The sequence below is a fragment of the Nerophis lumbriciformis genome, linkage group LG07 (assembly GCF_033978685.3).
Source record: "Nerophis lumbriciformis linkage group LG07, RoL_Nlum_v2.1, whole genome shotgun sequence".
NCBI lineage: Eukaryota > Metazoa > Chordata > Actinopteri > Syngnathiformes > Syngnathidae > Nerophis > Nerophis lumbriciformis.
This window is the reverse complement of record NC_084554.2, coordinates 13,617,932-13,636,822: the sequence shown is the minus strand read 5'-3', so window position 1 is coordinate 13,636,822 and position 18,891 is coordinate 13,617,932. Positions and strand designations below refer to the sequence as shown.

Sequence of the window (18,891 nt, the reverse complement as noted above, 5' to 3'; positions counted from 1 at the left end):
CTCTGTGTGTGAGTGAGTGTGAGTGTGGGGAGGGAGGAGAGGGCAGAGAGGGGGGGGGGGGGGGGGGGGAGCCAGAAGTCGAGTTTGCTAACATGGAGATATTTTCACTACTTTTCTTTTGTCGAGCACAAAGAAAATAACATTTTAGTTAAATGTAAATTGTGCTTTGGATCAAAGATCCCATCTACTGCCCATAACAGCAATTCAAATCTGCTGAAACAAGCTACATAAGCAACATGCTTCGACGAAGCTAGTAAAGAGAGATAGAGGATCCAATGACACTTCACCTCCACCACCATCATTCAGCACTGAAGGTACACACACTCTGTCAATCAATGTTCCCTCTAATTTTTCATGTGTGTGAGCAAACGCAAAAACTCCCTGAGCATTGAGTGGAGCCCATGTGAGCAACATCAGACGTGCACACTGTGGCTACACCAGCAGCACACCTGTCCCAAACCTGACTAAATAACAAGTTAAATCTCCATCCATCCATCCATTTTCTACCGCTTGTCCCTTTCGGGGTCGCTGGAGCCTATCTCAGCTGCATTCGGGCGGAAGGCTGGGTACACCCTGGACAAGTCCCCACCCATCGCAGGGCCAACACAGATAGACAGACAACATTCTCTTATTATTATAATCAAATGACAGCAATCATTTCAATTTCTAACATAAGTGTTTAGGCCCACTTACAATGACAATAACAAAAAATATTGTTTTTCATGAACTGTGTACTTGTATTGTTTGTCTGGGTGGAGGACCTGCTTTGGAAATAGTTTGTACCCCTTTCAGACATTGCATTTAGTTCACATTAAAACATTCACATGTTGCACAATGAGATGTAAGCAGGGGATCATGTGTACATTCCTGCAACTTCCTGTTTGTAAAAAATATATTTTTATTAGTATGTATTTAATATATTAACAGCATTTAATGATTAATATTTATAAATTAAGATTCCTAATAAATGACACTAGAATAGGCACACATTTGATTGGTAAATCATCGAGTAACGACCTGGAATGACACTTTATGTGTGGTGTTGGAGTTGTCCGACTTTTTGTGTGGCTGTAAACGCATCACTGGCTAAGTGCCATATGTGCATGTGTTGGCGCAAGTGAGAAAGAGCGAGCGGCTGCTGTTGATATAACAGTGATGTGTTTATGGCCGACAATAAAGAGTTTTGCTCAGTAAAGTGATGGATGGAATTCATGTCCTCAAAGCGTCTCGACAGACGTATTATTATATTTGAACAATGATGACGAAAATGGTTTTCTCTGTCGTGTCCGTGTCGTGTCGAAAATTGTTATGCGCTTATTTTTTTATTTGATTTTGTGCATGGCATAGATTTGTTGTGCGCAGAGGACGCTTGAGCAGTGCACAATTGCACAGGCGCACTCCTTAGAGGGAACGTTGCTGTCAATTCTCTTATATACTCTTTCATTTTAGACTTCTGGAGTGTTTGATTATCACATCACTCTAAATGTATAGACTATAAAGTTCACAAACATAAAGAGGGATGCTAGTGGGCCAGGCCAATCTTTCCTTATCTCTAAACTAAAACTGGGGAAATGTGTAGAGTGTTCTGGGCTTCAGACATGATTTTGTGTCAGAATTTCTTGGGGAAAAAATGCCTGGTTAGGCTTTGTGTATGTAGTGTGTGCCTTTCTTGCTTTACAGCTATGCTGTTATTATGCTGTTTGTTACTTATGTATGTTATGTTGCAGCTATTTAAAATAATTTTGTCAATTTGATCTGGACAGAAACAAATTGGCCTTTGTAACATATCTTTGTGTGTTGTATGTAGACCACATTGCTTAGCAGAGTTCAGTGATGCAAATGCATGTCAAGTTGATCAACAGATTGTATTATTCTCCACTACAATAACAGTACTGAAATGAAGGCTAAAAGGGCATTAATTGGAGCTTTAAAAAAAAAAGAAGAAAAAAAAAAGTAACTAAATAGTTACTTTTCACAGTAACGCATTACTTTTTGGTGTAAGTAACTGAGTTAGTAACTGAGTTACTTTTGAAATGAAGTAACTAGTAGTTACTGTTTTTCAGTAACTAACCCAACACTGTATATATATATATATATATATATATATATATATATATATATATATATATATATATATATATATATATATATAGCTAGAATTCACTGAAAGTCAAGTAGTCAAGTATTTTTTTTATACATACATATATATATATATATATATATATACCGTATTTTCCGCACCATAAGGCGCCCTGGGTTATAAGCCGCGCCTTCAATGAACGGCATATTTCAAAACTTTGTCCACCTATAAGCCGCCCCGTGTTGTAAGCCGCATCTGACTGCGCTAAAGGAATGTCAAAAAAACAGTCAGATAGGTCAGTCAAACTTTAATAATATATTAAAAACCAGCGTTCTAACAACTCTGTTCACTCCCAAAATGTACGCAAATGTGCAATCACAAACATAGTAAAATTCAAAATAGTGCAGAGCAATAGCAACATTATGTTGCTCGAACGTTAATGTCACAACACACAAAATAAACATAACGCTCACCTTCTGAAGTTATTCTTCATTCATAAATCCCTCAAATTATTCTCCTTCGGTGTCCGAATTGAAAAGTTGGGCGAATGTGGGATCCAAAATGGCCGGCTCCGTCTCGTCGAAGTAATCGGAGTCAGTGTCGCTGTTGTCCAGCAGTTCTGTGAATCCTGCCTTCCGGAAAGCTCGGACCACAGTTGTGACCGAAATATCTGCCCAGGCATTTACGATCCACTGGCAGATGTTGCCGTATGTCGTCCGGCGCTGTCTCCCTGTCTTGGTGAACGTCACGTGTGTTCGCCTTCTGTCATCCACTGTTCCCACGCAGTTAGCAGTCTAGCTTCGAATGCCCTGTTGACACCAATATCTAGCGGCTGGAGGTCTTTTGTCAATCCACCCGGAATGACGGCGAGTATTGAATTAAGCGCGTAAGCGTGTCTCTTAATGTGATGTTATGAGCTAGCAAATATAACAACTACACTACCCAGCATGCAACGATAGTGACGAGCATGCGCGGTAGCCCTGAGAAGCGTTGTTGTATGTGCTGGCAGTTAGAATGTGGTTATGAGCACGCTGTGAGTAAACGTTGAGAACTCAGTTAACACGCCTCGTCTGCATTATTTATAATTAGACAGACAACACACTTAATAGGAGCCATTTTGGGGTCTTTACATAAACACACAAATGGAAATGAAACGTCACATATCCCAGCATGCACCGCGCGCTTCTTCTACGGGGAAAAAAGATGGCGGCTGTTTACCGTAGTTGCGAGACCTAAACTTTATGAAAATTAATATTAATATTAACCCATATATAAGGCGCACCGGATTATAAGGCGCACTGTCAGCTTTTGAGAAAATTTGTGGTTTTTAGGTGCGCCTTATAGTGCGGAAAATACGGTATATATATATATATATATATATATATATATATATATATATATATATGAAATACTTGACTTGGGGAATTCTAGCTGTAAATATACTCCTCCCCTCTTAACCACGCCCCCAACCACGCCCCCCGTCCCACCCCCGACCACGCCCCCCGCCACCCCCACCCCCCACATCCCGAAATCAGAGGTCTCAAGGTTGGCAAGTATGGCTGCGGGACTTGTGGTACTCAAACCTGGGGTATTTTTTTACATGTTGGCCGCGTTAGGGACATTTGCCCTGCTAGCCTACCAGTATAGGTGTGTGTGTGTGTGTGTGTGTGTGTGTGTGTGTGTGTGTGTGTGTGTGTGCAGCTTACATGCAAACAGGTCCATGCGTCTCCACACGGCATGAGCCGTGATCCAGGCAGTACCGTGGAGGACAATCTGCAAAGTGACATGACTCGTTTATGTGAAGAATACCACAAGTGAATACTCTTCCTATACCTACAACCTAATTTCTTTGCTCACTTCTTCATAAATAACAGGATGCAAATTAACATGACTCATTCATGAGGTGAACACCACATATTAATATTCTTCCTATACCGACAACCTCATTTCGTAGCTCACTTTTCCGTAAATAACAGGATGCGAGTATGTTCTTGGATTTATGTTGCCAAGGAAACAGCACACACAACAGTAGCATGTACTAAATATTTAATTGTAACATTGTGTTAAAGAAACGGTGGGAAACAATCACTGGTTGTGAATACAAACAATCACTGGTTGTGAATAGAAGGCAACAATTCAAGGGCTTTGGACATTGCACCCATTTTACATTGTGATGTCAGACCAATCTCAGGTGAGGGGAGAGAAGACACGCTCATTAGATTTAAAAAGCACACTGCAGAGAGCATCTGCTTGGCAAAACTTTCACTTAGAAACCTCCAGAGAGACAAACTAAAGTATTCCAATGAACCAGGGCCATAAATACACGATAAAATAGAGTGTAAAATATAAATTTTTACGAAGCAAAGTGATATGATTGCATATTTCATCAATGCAATTTAAACAATTGTTTTAAACTACCTTGAACGCTGGAATAACATAATGTGTTGTCTGTCCTTGTCCATTTAACTCACATGTGTCGAACTCAATTGAGAATCTATATTATGTTTTCAGATCCGTGTACCGTATCTTTCAGAGTATAAGTCGCTCCGGAGTATAAGTCGCACCAGCCGAAAATGCATAATAAAGAAGGAAAAAAACATATATAAGTCGCATTTTTTGGGGAAATGTATTTGATAAAAGCCAACACCAAGAATAGACATTTGAAAGGCAATTTAAAATAAATAAAGAATAGTGAACAACAGGCTGAATAAGTGTACGTTATATGAGGCATAAATAACCAACTGAGAAGGTGCCTGGTAGGTTAACGTAACATATTATGGTAAGAGTCATTCAAATAACTATAACATATAGAACATGCTATACGTTTACCAAACAATCTGTCACTTCTAATCGCTAAATCCCATGAAATCTTGTACGTCTAGTCTCTTACGTGAATGAGATAAATAATATTATTTGATATTTTACGCTAATGTGTTAACAATTCCACACATAAGTCGCTCCTGAGTATAAGTCGCACCCCCGGCCAAACTATGAAAAAAACTGCGACTTATAGTCCGAAAAATACGGTATGTGTTTTTCAACTTGCCTGTCCCTAATCAGAAAGAACCCTCAATAGGCTGTCTACTTACACTTCTGCCGTGTAATATTTGAGCGCACGCATCCAAATTCGTGAAAGTGTAATACAACTTGTACAACATTCAGAAGTGCGTGCGTGTAATACAATCTGCGTGTGCGTATCTGAGGTGTGCCTACGTTTAATCAACCACGGAAGACACCACGCAATTTTTTTTAACCAATCAGAAACGACGTACATCTGAGGTGCGTGAGAAGAGACACCAAGACCCGCCCTTACGTTGTCTCTGATTGGTTTGAATTGCGTGGTGTCTTCTGTGGTTGGTTAAATGTAGGCACAGTGGATTAATGGCTTGGTCTGGGATGGGTCATACCGGATACCGAATGACGTAAAATCAAACGGTACTGTATTTCGATACCTTTGTTGCTCAGCCACACTGCCGCTTGGAAATGTTGCAATTTTCAATGCCGACAAAGCAAGTATGCCTAATTGAAAAAGCTTGAAGGTACATTAAGGCTACATTTTCCAAAATGTGCTAGCTCGATACTAATTTACACTTGATATGCCATATACATGCCACAGATTAGCAACAGCTATTTTCTGTGACGATTCCAACACCTCCAAATTTAGTAATAAAAACTACAACAAAGATGCATGGCACACTCAAACAGCTGCTTTGTAAAAAGTACAGTACTTAAAGTCTAAACACTTTGTAGGACTCAGCAAAAGACAAAACTGGCACATTTAACTTGATGGTAAAGACTACTTCCTGGTTACGGTACTGGACTGTAGCCTTTCCGCTACTGCCATCTAACGTCCTGAAATTGCAACTGCACGCAAAATCTACGAGATAATACTTGCAAATGAGACTCAGAAATGTAAGAAAACAATATAACACAACTGGACAGCATAGCAGCTCAGTCATAAATGGTATTTAAATGAACATTTATTAACACATGAACACAGGCAAAATGACAATAAATTGGTTCTGTTGAGTAACGATATCGATTCCCACGTACCAGGAGTTGGTACCAAATGTGAGAGCTATCCATTCCTAGGTTGTATATGGGTGTTATTTTGTGTTTAGAGGGCTCTAATTGTGTTAAAAAACATATTTAGAAGGTCGTAAATATGCTCTATGAAAATATGCGATTCAACAACAACAATCCTAATCTGCAGAAATTCGTTTTACCACAGTCAGAAGTTTTATTTTTCCCAGTCCTATTGTGGAATATTCCACAGAAAACACTAATATCTCAATCCTGTTACTTTCAGTTCTGTCACTCAATCGAGTAATTTTCCCCTAAAGATACTTAGCTAAAAATTACCGTATTTTTCGGACTAAAAGGCGCACTTAAAATCCTTTCATGTTCTCAAAACTCGACAGTGCGATTTATAACCCGGTGCACCTAATGTACGGAATAATTTTGTTGTGCTTACCGACCTTGAAGCTATTTTATTTGGTACATAGTGAAATGATAAGTGTGACCAGTAGATGGCAGTCACACAGGAGATACGTGTAGACTAGAGATGTCTGATAATGGCTTTTTTGCCGATATCCGATATTCCAATATTGTCCAACTTTTAATTACCGATTTCGATATCAACTGATACCGATATATACAGTCGTGGAATTAACACATTATTATGCCTAATTTTGTTGTGATGCCCCGCTGGATACAATGTAACAAGGTTTTCCAAAATAAATCAACTCAAGTTATGGAAAAAAATGCCAACATGGCACTGCCATATTTATTATTGAAGTCACAAAGTGCATTTTTTTTTTAACATGCCGGAAGAGTTAGTGCTGCAAGGGGTTCTGGGTATTTGTTCTGTTGTGTTTATTTTGTGATACGGTGCGGGTGTTCTCCTGAAATGTGTTTGTCATTCTTGTTTGGTGTAGTGTTAAAGTTGTTTATACGGCCATCCTCAGTGTGACCTGTATGGCTGTTGAGCAAGTATGCATGGCATTCACTTGTGTGTGTGAACAGCCGTAGATATTATGTGACTGGGCTGGCACGCAAAGGCAGTGCCTTTAAGGTTTATTGGCGCTCTGTACTTCTCCCTACGCCCGTGTACACAGCGGCGTTTTAAAAAGTCATAAATTTTACTTTTTGAAACCGATAATTTCCGATATTACATTTTAAAGCATTTATCGGCCGATAATATCGGCAGTCCGATATTATCGGACATCCCTAGTGTAGACTGCAATATACTGTAACTCAAGTAAACAACAAACAATGTGTATATGTTCCATTGAAAATATAGAACATTACACACGGCGCTCATAAATCTATCAAAATGTTTTAGTAGGACTTTGGTAAGCTATGAAGCCGCACCGGTTGATGGATTGTACTGTGCTTCAACATACGAGTATTATTATGGTGTGTGTATAAGGTAAGACATATTATCTGGCGTTTGGTTTCACAATATTATGCAAAAGCAACTTTTCTTACCTGCTGATCTGTATTTGGGATCTGCATAAGTTCTGAAAATTTGTGCGGATTCTCCTTTGTAGTCCGTTCTGACAACGTAGTCGATAAGCTTCTTCTGTTTCTGTATCTTCTTGTTATGGGACATTCATCCTCCGCTGTTGCAATTTCTAATATAAAGTAGTGTAAAGTTCTTACTTATATCTGTCAGTAAACTCGCCATGAAAGCGCTAAAACATGTTCCGGAAAATACGGTAAAGTTGCCTGTGAGAGGCCTATACACAGTTTAAGTGGTTCAATAGGTGTACTATCAGATTCAGAGTTGAAAATGAGAGAACATTTAGTTTTGTCAGAGCAAATGGCAACAATTCAATGGAATGGCAGTTATACTGCATCTATTTTGGAATTTCACAACAACTTGCATTATTTTGTTATTGTTACCTTGTAGGAGAGTCAGGTGATAATGATTGTCTTTACCTTCACAGCTGGACTCATCAGAGAGGAAAGGCAGACAGTCTGCAAAGTGGTCACAGCGCTTGTGGAGAGGAAGACAAGCAGGCTGGCTTTCACACAGCAGCTCTCCCAGCTCACACTGCAGCAAGGCTGGAGGTGAAAGGTCATAAATGTGCAAGAAGCTCCAAGCGCCGCTTGTTAAATATAAAACATCGCTTATCTGCACTCGGACACCTACGGCAGCCGTACTCGTCCTCGCCATCGGGGCAGTCGGACACGCCATCGCAGCGCAGTAGGGCGGGGACACAGAGGTCGTTGGAACACTGGTAGTGTCCCCCAGGACAGTCGCCCTGAGGAGGGAGGGTGCCGGGTATCGCCGTGGGGCAGGACTCTTCATCAGACCTGTCCAAACAGTCCCACTGGCCATCGCACTGCCAGCTCTTAGGAATGCACTGGAAGGAGTAGACGCACTGGAAGTGGTCCACGCTGCAGGTGACAGGCTGTGGGGTCACTGGTCCTGCAGAAAGGGGGGAGCGACTGACACCATTAACGAGAAGATAGGTCGGTGGGGGAGAAGAAGATTACAGCCACCACTGTATGTGGTTTATTTGTTCATAGACTTCACACAGTACGATGTTTGTCTTCTTTCATTCATCATTTACATGTATTTCACATTGTTTTCTGCATGTAAAACTATAATTATTCTCTATTAAATGTATTTAGTGTTTAAATATATAAATATATGTATATTAGGGCTGTCAAACGATTAAAATATATATCACGATTAATCGCATGGTTTTTAGTTAACTCTTAATTTATTGCAATATTCACAGAAACAAATAATTTTTTTGTTATTAATAAGTGTACCCTGGATGGATCATTTTAAAGTTTTTAATACCATGACTGGACAATTAATTTGCTTTAATGAAATGTTTTAAACATTATGCTTTTTAAAACAGCTCAACACAAAATAGATATAAACACACTTTAAAAAAAAATAAAAAAAAATACCTGCAGTGCGCTGGTGTCTTGCCAGATTTTCTGTTTTGTAGGAATACAGAATTTGTATTCCTGCTTTAGGAGAACTTGCATTTAGAGGAGAGGAGCTACACTTCCATGTTTAGATATCAGTTTCACGCATTATTGACACAAAATGTGGATTGTTCCGATCATGCTTTAACTGTCGATGTTAGGTGATATTTTTTCTACCTGAATAAATGTCTCTGATATTCTGTACTTTACATGTTGTACAAGTTAATAGCATTCATATCGCTGCATGACAATGTTTTAACCTTCTCTACCTACTTATTAATAAAATGCAATATTCAGCCTGCTAAACATTCTGTAAATGCAGACTATCAACCAGAACAGGTTATAAAATAATATACCATAGCGATGGTAATATTGTGTAGTGAACTGCATTTACCCGATGTGGGCTGTAGAGGGCATTGGCAGGCATGCCTGCAGTATTAAACCTAGTCTCAGTGGTAGCAAAGAAGAAGACAAGTTTGTTCAAAGAGTCTTCCTCCTTCATATCGCCACTGCCATTTCAATGCACCTCATTTCAATCTGCCAAAAACATTGACTTAGGTAGAAATATCACAGAATAACAAAATAATATGATCGTATTGTAAGACGATTTTTCATTGGAAGCCGCCAACCGGACATGTGTGATTAGCATGAGAAAAGATTTGACATCCATCCATCCATTTTCTACCGCTTGTCCCTTTTGGGGTCGCTGGAGCCTATCTCAGCGGCGGTAGGAGGGGTACACCCTGGACAAGTCGCCACCTCATCACAGGGCCAACACAGATAGACAGACAACATTCACACTCACATTCACACACTAGGGCCAATTTAGTGTTGCCAATCAACCTATCCCCAGGTGCATGTCTTTGGAGGTGGGAGGAAGCCGGAGTACCCGGAGAGAACCCACGCAGTCACGGGGAGAACATGCAAACTCCACACAGAAAGATCCCGAGCTGCCAATTGCTTGTGAGATGTTGTGACAAAAATCCCAGATAAAAATGACTTTCGTCGTCTTCTCTACCGTCTTTTTTTCTGCTGAGCTTGTATTCCATCTCACTAAAGCAGGTCAAGTAACAATCTACATTTTATGATGTTAATGCTCTCAACTGTAATCCAAACACGGACGTGAAGATCCTTCTCACTACAAGCAGCAATGCGCGCGAGCAGCGTTCGCTCCAGTGATGTTGTCTCACGGCGAATAAAGATAAAATTGTCTTGTCTGGAGAACAACTTGCCATGGCTTTGTATCTGAGATGTCCATAAGGTGCCCCTTGTCTTGTGCGGATCTGCTTACTATTTTCCAGCTCGTGGCTCATCAGTAATTGGACGCCGTTCCTTTTCTCCAAGCTACGGAACGGGCCGAGGGTAAAAAACGTTAATCGCGTGGTAAAAAAAAAGATTGCCGTTAAATGAACTTATAGTTAAACTTTGACAGCCTGAATACATATATATAAATATATGTATAAAATATAGTTTTTCAATTATTTATTTTCTTACAGACCTTTTGGAACGGATTACTAATTAAAACTGTTATTGGAATTAGTGGAATTACCTCCAGCCAGGCACTCGGCTGAATAGGTGATGTCATCCAGGGCAATGTCGGTCCACATGTCTCCGCCCACTTCGGCCTGGAAGGTCACCCGGAAAGGCGCCGGGTTGGATAGAATGACGTTGGCGTACGTCCAGCGCGCGCCTTGATTGCCAGCCACCGCCCACATCAACAGTGGGATTCCACTGGGTCCTTTGGTGAAGACCTGCAAAGCAGTAAGCGGCGTTAAGAGTACTCACTCTTTAATGGTCACACCTATAGTCTGGAGACTGACAAGTACAAGACATTTTTGCTTAACGCAATAAACAAAATATGACAATTATAACAATCAGGGTTTTATTTTGCCGATTCCAGTCATCAATTAGCGCGATTGGCCAATATGATCACATGTATTAAATGTAGATTTTTATTTATTGATGGTGTTTGGTATTGAAAGATCAACCCAATATTTAAATAGGTCCATTAGTTTTTATTACATACAATTGTTTGATCAAAATAAAGTCAATAGCCAATTATATATAAATATACACATTATGTGTATGTGCGTGTGTTTGTGTATGTATATATATGTATGTATGTGTGCATATATATATATATATATATATATATATATATATATATATATATTAATTCCTTGGACACAGGAGGTCTTTGAGGGCAAAAACCAAATACTTTAAATGAGTAGGAGAAAGTAGTTCTTGCTTTTTGTTTAGTTATTGTCTACCACACACACACACACTCACACACACACACACACACACACACACACACACACACACACACACACACACACACACACACACACACACACACACACACACACACACACACACGTGTACATATTGTAATAATATAATGGATTCACTATTAATAATTAATACAATTGGATATTAAGAGTATGTTGTTGTTTACTTCCGTGACAACTACCTTAAAATGTTGTAATCAATCAAAAATATCAAGCAGCTAAAATGTGCCAAACATGGATAACTGTGGAGATAGTGTTTTGCATTTTTCCCATCATGTTTTGTAATGGATTTAAATAGAAATGTAAATTCTGAATTTGTTTATGGTGCATGGACGTTTTTTTTATAATATCCACACCTTGTGTTATGTGTGACCATGTCTGTTGGCATTTTGTGTTGGTTCAATTTTGTTTTTGCACCATGACTAGGGAAGGTTGTTTGCATTGGAGCATATAAGTAAATGTTGCGCTTAATTTTGTTCAAACCCTGAAAAGTGGTCATAGACCTGAATTACTCATGCTGTCTACAAGATGACAGCATGAGTAATTCTGTCTGTCAGACTTTTGAAATGAATTGATATCTCCCTGCAGCCTAATTCCTTATTGACATCACTCGGGCCAAATTGAGGACGCCGGCGGGCCGTAGTTTGGATACCACTGATCTATACCGTAATCCCCTGTATTGCCCACTCCTAGTACAATATCAGCCAGAGGGGATTGGCTTTTACAAACATTGGCCTATACTAATCAGTGTATACCTAATTATAAGTATTAAAATGTTTGCCATAATTAGTACCCTTGCTGTTGGACTGCTGTTGTAAAAAAAAGACATGAAAAGATACAAGTGATAAAAGCTGACAAGCTTTGATGGATTATTTCCTGCCAGTGTCTTACATTTTTCCCTGCGGGTATCAGTGTATGGCTGAAAAGATTAAACACAAAATGTGATGGATGGCCTGACAACATAAAGAGACGGTATAATTTATGGAATCCCAGGCACCTTCAGCGTCCCAATCCTGTCAGAGCCGTGCATGTAGAACCAGAAGCGCAGGTGACACAGGCCGACGCTGGCTGGAAAGGGACTAATGGTCGTCACCTTGGCAACGTCGCCCTCTCTCTGAGCGGCTGAGTGGATGTAGAGGAAGTTCCCCCCGCCACCTTTGGAGATAAATACAGCACAGCACAATGCAGAGAGAGCTCATGAAGCACATAATTGCTCAAATCGGAGAGTATTCACATATTGTTCTGTTGCTTCTCATTAATGCTGAAGGTCATTGCTTTGGGCAATGGACTTTGATACATGCTGTTGAAAACTTTAAACTTTAACTGTCCCTGTGACATCATTAAACAATCGATAACATCAGCTGACCAGTCAGACCACGGCGTTGAGAGTCACACCCACTAATCATTCAGGCGCCATTACAGGACCCCGGTACTGGGGCCTGCTGTGTATGTGTTGCTATGGTAATTGATCAATATCAATAAACACGTGTCCACTTCATGAGGAAACACGTCAGCTGAGAGTATGTCAGATAACTTCATAAAACAAAACACTAATCTTTAAAATGTAACACTCCCTCTTCCAACTGTACAAATATTATTCTCTCTACTGCTAAAACTCAATAAACAAGTAGCTTCATTTACTCTTATCTATTACTAAATGTGTGTGCATTTTCACATCTACTGTAAACATCAAAGTCTTTACTTTCGTACTAACATCAAGTACACTAAAATATTTAGTCGTTTTCTAACATAGAGGTTTATTAATAAGTAATATCTCTAGAATGTTAATCAGTCCCTCCAGGTTTTCAGAGGCTTTTTTTCTAGCCTTAAAGGGGAACATTATCACCAGACCTATGTAAGCGTCAATATATACCTTGATGTTGCAGAAAAAAGACCATATATTTTTTTAACCGATTTCCGAACTCTAAATGGGTGAATTTTGGCGAATTAAACGCCTTTCTATTATTCGCTCTCGCAGCGATGACGTCACATCGGGAAGCAATCCGCCATTTTCTCAAACACATTACAAACACCGAGTCAAATCAGCTCTGTTATTTTCCGTTTTTTCGACTGTTTTCCGTACCTTGGAGACATCATGCCTCGTCGGTGTGTTGTCGGAGGGTGTAACAACACGAACGGGGACGGATTCAAGTTGCACCAGTGGCCCAAAGATGCAAAAGTGGCAAGAAATTGGACGTTTGTTCCGCACACTTTACCGACGACAGCTATGCTACGACAGAGATGGCAAGAATGTGTGGATAACCTGCGACACTCAAAGCAGATGCATTTCCAACGATAAAGTCAAAGATATCTGCCGCCAGACCCCCAGGAAAAGAGAGCGGATGAGGGTATGTCTACAGAATATATTATTTGATGAAAACTGGGCTGTCTCCACTGGGAACTGATTTTTAATGGTTTTAACACTTCTGAAATTGTGATAATGTTCCCCTTTAAAGGTGTTTTTTACCAGTTTAAACTTATCATCTGTCCAACATCCTCTTTAGAGAACCCACCAACCTGGACTGTGATCAGAAGGTGGCCCAGTTCCCACTGCCTCGCTGCTGCCACGGATCCTCCAATCAAAATCATCGTCAGTGTCCTGTGAGAGCTGGCAGGTCTCCTCCCATCCATCCATGTCGAAATTACAAGCTCCCGGCGTGGCAAAAACTCCCTCTACAGCAGACGTAGAAGCGGGTGAACGTGTGAAACGGAGGTGGCACGGGTAGTTTTTTTTTTGACACTGACCACAGTTTTCCTCATCAGATTGGTCAGCGCAGTCGGCCTTGCCGTCGCACGCCAGGTGGGACTCGATGCAGCGGCCGCTGTGACACACAAAGTCTGTGACTGCAGGGCAGCTGGTGAGCTCTGCAGCACCTGAAACACGAAGAGAAAAGACTAATGCAACATTCAATCCTGCTCAGTGGCCTAGAGCAGTGGTTCTCAAATGGGGGTACGCGTACCCCTGGGGGTACTTGAAGGTATGCCAAGGGGTACGTGAGATTTTTTTTTAAATATTCTAAAAATAGCAACAATTCAAAAATCCTTTATAAATATATTTTTTGAATAATACTTCAACAAAATATGAATATAAGTTCATAAACAGAACATCAAATCAAGTAGGCTATTCCATTCATTACAATGCAACAATTCAATATTCAGTGTTGACAGCTAGATTTTTTGTGGACATGTTCCATAAATATTGATGTTAAAGATTTCTTTTTTTGTGAAGAAATGTTTAGAATTAAGTTCATGAATCCAGATGGATCTCTATTACAATCCCCAAAGAGGGCACTTTAAGTTGATGATTACTTCTATGTGTAGAAATCTTTATTTGTAATTGAATCACTTGTTTATTTTCCAACAAGATTTTAGTTATTTTTATCCAAATAGTTCAAGAAAGACCACTACAAATGAGCAATATTTTGCACTGTTATACAATTTAATAAATCAGAAACTGATGACATAGTGCTGTATTTTACTTCTTTATCTCTTTTTTTCAACCAAAAATTACGACTTGTCCAGGGTGTACTCCGCCTTCCGCCCGATTGTAGCTGAGATAGGCTCCAGCGCCCCCCGCGACCCCAAAGGGAATAAGCGGTAGAAAATGGATGGATGGATGGATTAGGGGGTACTTGAATTAAAAAAATGTTCACAGGGGGTACATCACTGAAAAAAGGTTGAGAACCACTGGCCTAGTGTTTAGAGTGTACGCCCTGAGATCGGTAGGTTGTGAGTTCAAACCCCGGCCGAGTCATACCAAAGACTAGAAAAATGGGACCCATTACCTCCCTGCTTGGCACTCAGCATCAAAGGTTGGAATTGGGGGTTAAATCACCAAAAATTATTCCCGGGCGCGGCACCGCTGCTGCTCACTGCTCCCCTCATCTCCCAGGGGGTGAACAAGGGGATGGGTCAAATCATTGGTACTTTAACTTTAACTTAACTTAACAAAGTGTGTCTTTGTGGGCTAAGACCATGCTCACAAAATGTGTGAAGCAGGTATAAAAAAACAAGACATCTGCTCGTTTTTACTGAAACAAAGGCTTTCTGTGTTCCGCTCCAAAGGTTGCGAGCGGTGGAGAAGTGCAGGCCCACAAGCAGACAAGATATTTCAGCAGTCTTAGAGAGTGTTTGTGTGGGTCAGCGAGAAAACATCCCTCGTGGCGTTCATTCTTGAACATACAAACATCACCCTGACAGTTGGCTTTTAAAGACGTTCACTGTGAACTTTAACAGCAAACACCATGCTGTCACGCCAAACTTCTTCTCCCTACAAAAACCTTCCCCCTCCATTTACTTCCAGGGTCATTTCCTCTTACGTCATTTCCTCTTACTTACGTCATTTCCTCTTACGTCATTGACAGTGATCAATAACACTTCGGCTTTGACTGCCCGTCGCTGGAAGGATACTTGTTTTTTTTAAATTTTTTAAATTTTTTATAATATAGCGTTAACAAAACGTCTGTATTATCCATCCATCCATTTTCTACCGCTTATTCCCTTTGGGGTCGCGGGGTGCGCTGGAGCCTATCTCAGCTACAATCGGGCGGAAGGCGGAGTACACCCTGGACAAGTCGCCACCTCATCGCAGGGCCAACACAGATAGACAGACAACATTCACACTCACATCCACACACTAGGGCCAATTTTAGTGTTGCCAATCACTGTATTAATCGGACAAATTAACTTGAGGATATTCCAGACTGCACATTTGACGGAGAATTAAACGATTTTTGATTCGTTTTCTACGGGTCAACACTACTTCAGGGTTAATTTTTCTTTCAGACGGATGGGTTTTAGGTTGATATTGTTGGCAAACACGATTTACTGAGATTCACTCTAACTTCGAATAAGAACATACCTTTACTGTATGCGGCTGGTCCGTGGTAGCCCAATATTGAGACGTGATTAGGAGCAGTTTTTAGCAAATAATAAAAATAATTGACAACAACCCCGATAATAACCCTGACATGACTTTGAATTCTCTACAATTATAAACTTTGCCCTCCGTGTCAAGTCACTTTCCGTAATGAGCCAATTATCAGTTGACGTAAGTAAGAGGAAATGACGTAAGAGGAAATGACCCCGGTGGGTTTTGTAGGGGGAAGAAATTTGGCGTGACAATGCCATAAATCAAAGTTGACTCTGTATCGCCAGAAAGAGGGCCGCCCATACTTCCTCATCTTGTCACTCACTGGGGGCGCAGTCTTCAAACTCCAGGTCGTCCAAGGCGGCGCCCCCGCTCACGTCCCGCCAACGCACGCCCTCGAATATCACCTGGAAGTTCCTCAGTTTCCTCAGCGAGACCTGGGCTTGGTTCCACTGGTTCCCCTGATGGCCCGTTTTGTTCCACGCCTCCCACAAGGCGTCCTCTGTCTGTGCGCAGAAGATTCATTGTGAGTTGACATTTCAAAAGGGGAGACAGGAAGTCAGGATTAAAAGGTGCTGCTCTTGAGGACGAGTGTCCAGCAGAGGACTTATTATGAAACAGGACAGTGCATTAAAGGGGAACATTATCACCAGACCTATGTAAGCGTCAATATATACCTTGATGTTGCAGAAAAAAGACCATATATTTTTTTAACCGATTTCCGAACTCTAAATGGGTGAATTTTGGCGAATTAAACGCCTTTCTAATATTCGCTCTCGGAGAGATGACGTCACAACGTGACGTCACATCGGGAAGCAATCCGCCATTTTCTCAAACACCGAGTCAAATCAGCTCTGTTATATTCCGTTTTTTCGACTGTTTTCCGTACCTTGGAGACATCATGCCTCGTCGGTGTGTTGTCGGAGGGTGTAACAACACAAACAGGGACGGATTCAAGTTGCACCAGTGGCCCAAAGATGCGAAAGTGGCAAGAATTTGGACGTTTGTTCCGCACACTTTACCGACGAAAGCTATGCTACGACAGAGATGGCAAGAATGTGTGGATATCCTGCGACACTCAAAGCAGATGCATTTCCAACGATAAAGTCAAAGAAATCTGCCGCCAGACCCCCATTGAATCTGCCGGAGTGTGTGAGCAATTCAGGGACAAAGGACCTCGGTAGCACGGCAAGTAATGGCGGCAGTTTGTTCCCGCAGACGAGCGAGCTAAACCCCCTGGATGTCTTGGCTCACATCGACCCTAGCTTCCCTGGCCTGCTGACATCAACTCCAAAACTGGACAGATCAGCTTTCAGGAAAAGAGCGCGGATGAGGGTATGTCTACAGAATATATTAATTGATGAAAATTGGGCTGTCTGCACTCTCAAAGTGCATGTGGTTGCCAAATGTATTTCATATGCTGTAAACCTAGTTCATAGTTGTTAGTTTCCTTTAATGCCAAACAAACACATACCAATCGTTGGTTAGAAGGCGATCGTCAAATTCGTCCTCGCTTTCTCCCGTTTCGCTGGCTGTCGTGTCGTTTTCGTCGGTTTCGCTTGCATACGGTTCAAACCGATATGGCTCAATAGCTTCAGTTTCTTCTTCAATTTCGTTTTCGCTACCTGCCTCCACACTACAACCATCCGTTTCTATACATTCGTAATCTGTTGAATCGCTTAAGCCGCTGAAATCCGAGTTTGAATCCGAGCTAATGTCGCTATAGCTTGCTGTTCTTTCCGTCATGTTTGTTTGTGTTGGCTTCACTATGTGACGTCACAGGAAAATGGACGGGTGTTTATAACGATGGTTAAAATCAGGCACTTTGAAGCTTTTTTTAGGGATATTGCGTGATGGGTAAAATTTTGAAAAAAACTTTGAAAAATAAAATAAGCCACTGGGAACTGATTTTTAATGGTTTTAACCCTTCTGAAATTGTGATAATGTTCCCCTTTAAATTCAGAATGGCTGGCTCTCATGCCACATGTGGAATACATTTAAAGATACACGCCAAGTATGTAATTCCTCAGCAAGTTTTTTTCCCCATGGCAGCAGCCAGGCACCACATGTGACTAATGCAGCTCGTGAACAAGCAACACGACCCGAGTGAAGCTTTGTGGACGCCGCCATGGTCACACCGGCCTTGTGTTGCTGTGGAATGTCAAATACCTGCACTCAGACACAGCTGACAAAAACAGTAAATGGCGTTTGTTTATTAGACCTTCATTTATAGAAGTGTCTGCATAGAGAACAATGATGTGGATTATCAGATATGTCCACTGTTGATACAACTTTTTCACTTGCAATACAATACCAATATTGATTTGATACAATATCAGCAGAAGTCATACATACAGGGCATCTGGAAAGTTTTCACAGCGCTATTCATATTCTCTTCATGTCATATTATGTTCCTTTCAGTGCTGTGGTTTTTAGGTTAGAGTTTGTATCCAATCAGAATTCAGCTAGTTTATGTTGCCATGCTGTACGAAATCTGCCCGGGGCCTTCAGAATCACAAATGCAGGCGTCTGTGCACTGTAAGTGAACGGGGACATACAGTTGATAGACAGTTGAGATCAGATCACGAGTTGTTGTCATTAAGGCCTTCTTGCTGGCCTTACGTTGAACGTGACATTTACGCGTCCTGTGATTGGATACTCACCGAGACCGTTAGCAGATGAATTTGAGAACACAGAGT

General features: G+C 40.9%; 1 protein-coding gene across 2 annotated transcripts in view; it reads right to left on the bottom strand.

Annotated features, from left to right (window-relative positions):
* Positions 1-18,891, bottom strand: part of malrd1 (MAM and LDL receptor class A domain containing 1) — a 131,149-nt gene that overhangs the window by 19,301 nt on the left and 92,957 nt on the right. For both annotated transcript variants that reach the window (XM_061965787.1, XM_061965790.1), the window contains 8 exons: positions 16,518-16,698; positions 14,068-14,196; positions 13,840-13,995; positions 12,320-12,477; positions 10,581-10,782; positions 8,238-8,516; positions 8,024-8,149; positions 3,787-3,853 (listed from right to left, as the gene is read on the bottom strand). In XM_061965787.1, coding sequence (XP_061821771.1) covers positions 3,787-3,853; positions 8,024-8,149; positions 8,238-8,516; positions 10,581-10,782; positions 12,320-12,477; positions 13,840-13,995; positions 14,068-14,196; positions 16,518-16,698 — 1,298 coding nt within the window. The remainder of the gene's footprint in view (positions 1-3,786; positions 3,854-8,023; positions 8,150-8,237; positions 8,517-10,580; positions 10,783-12,319; positions 12,478-13,839; positions 13,996-14,067; positions 14,197-16,517; positions 16,699-18,891) is intronic.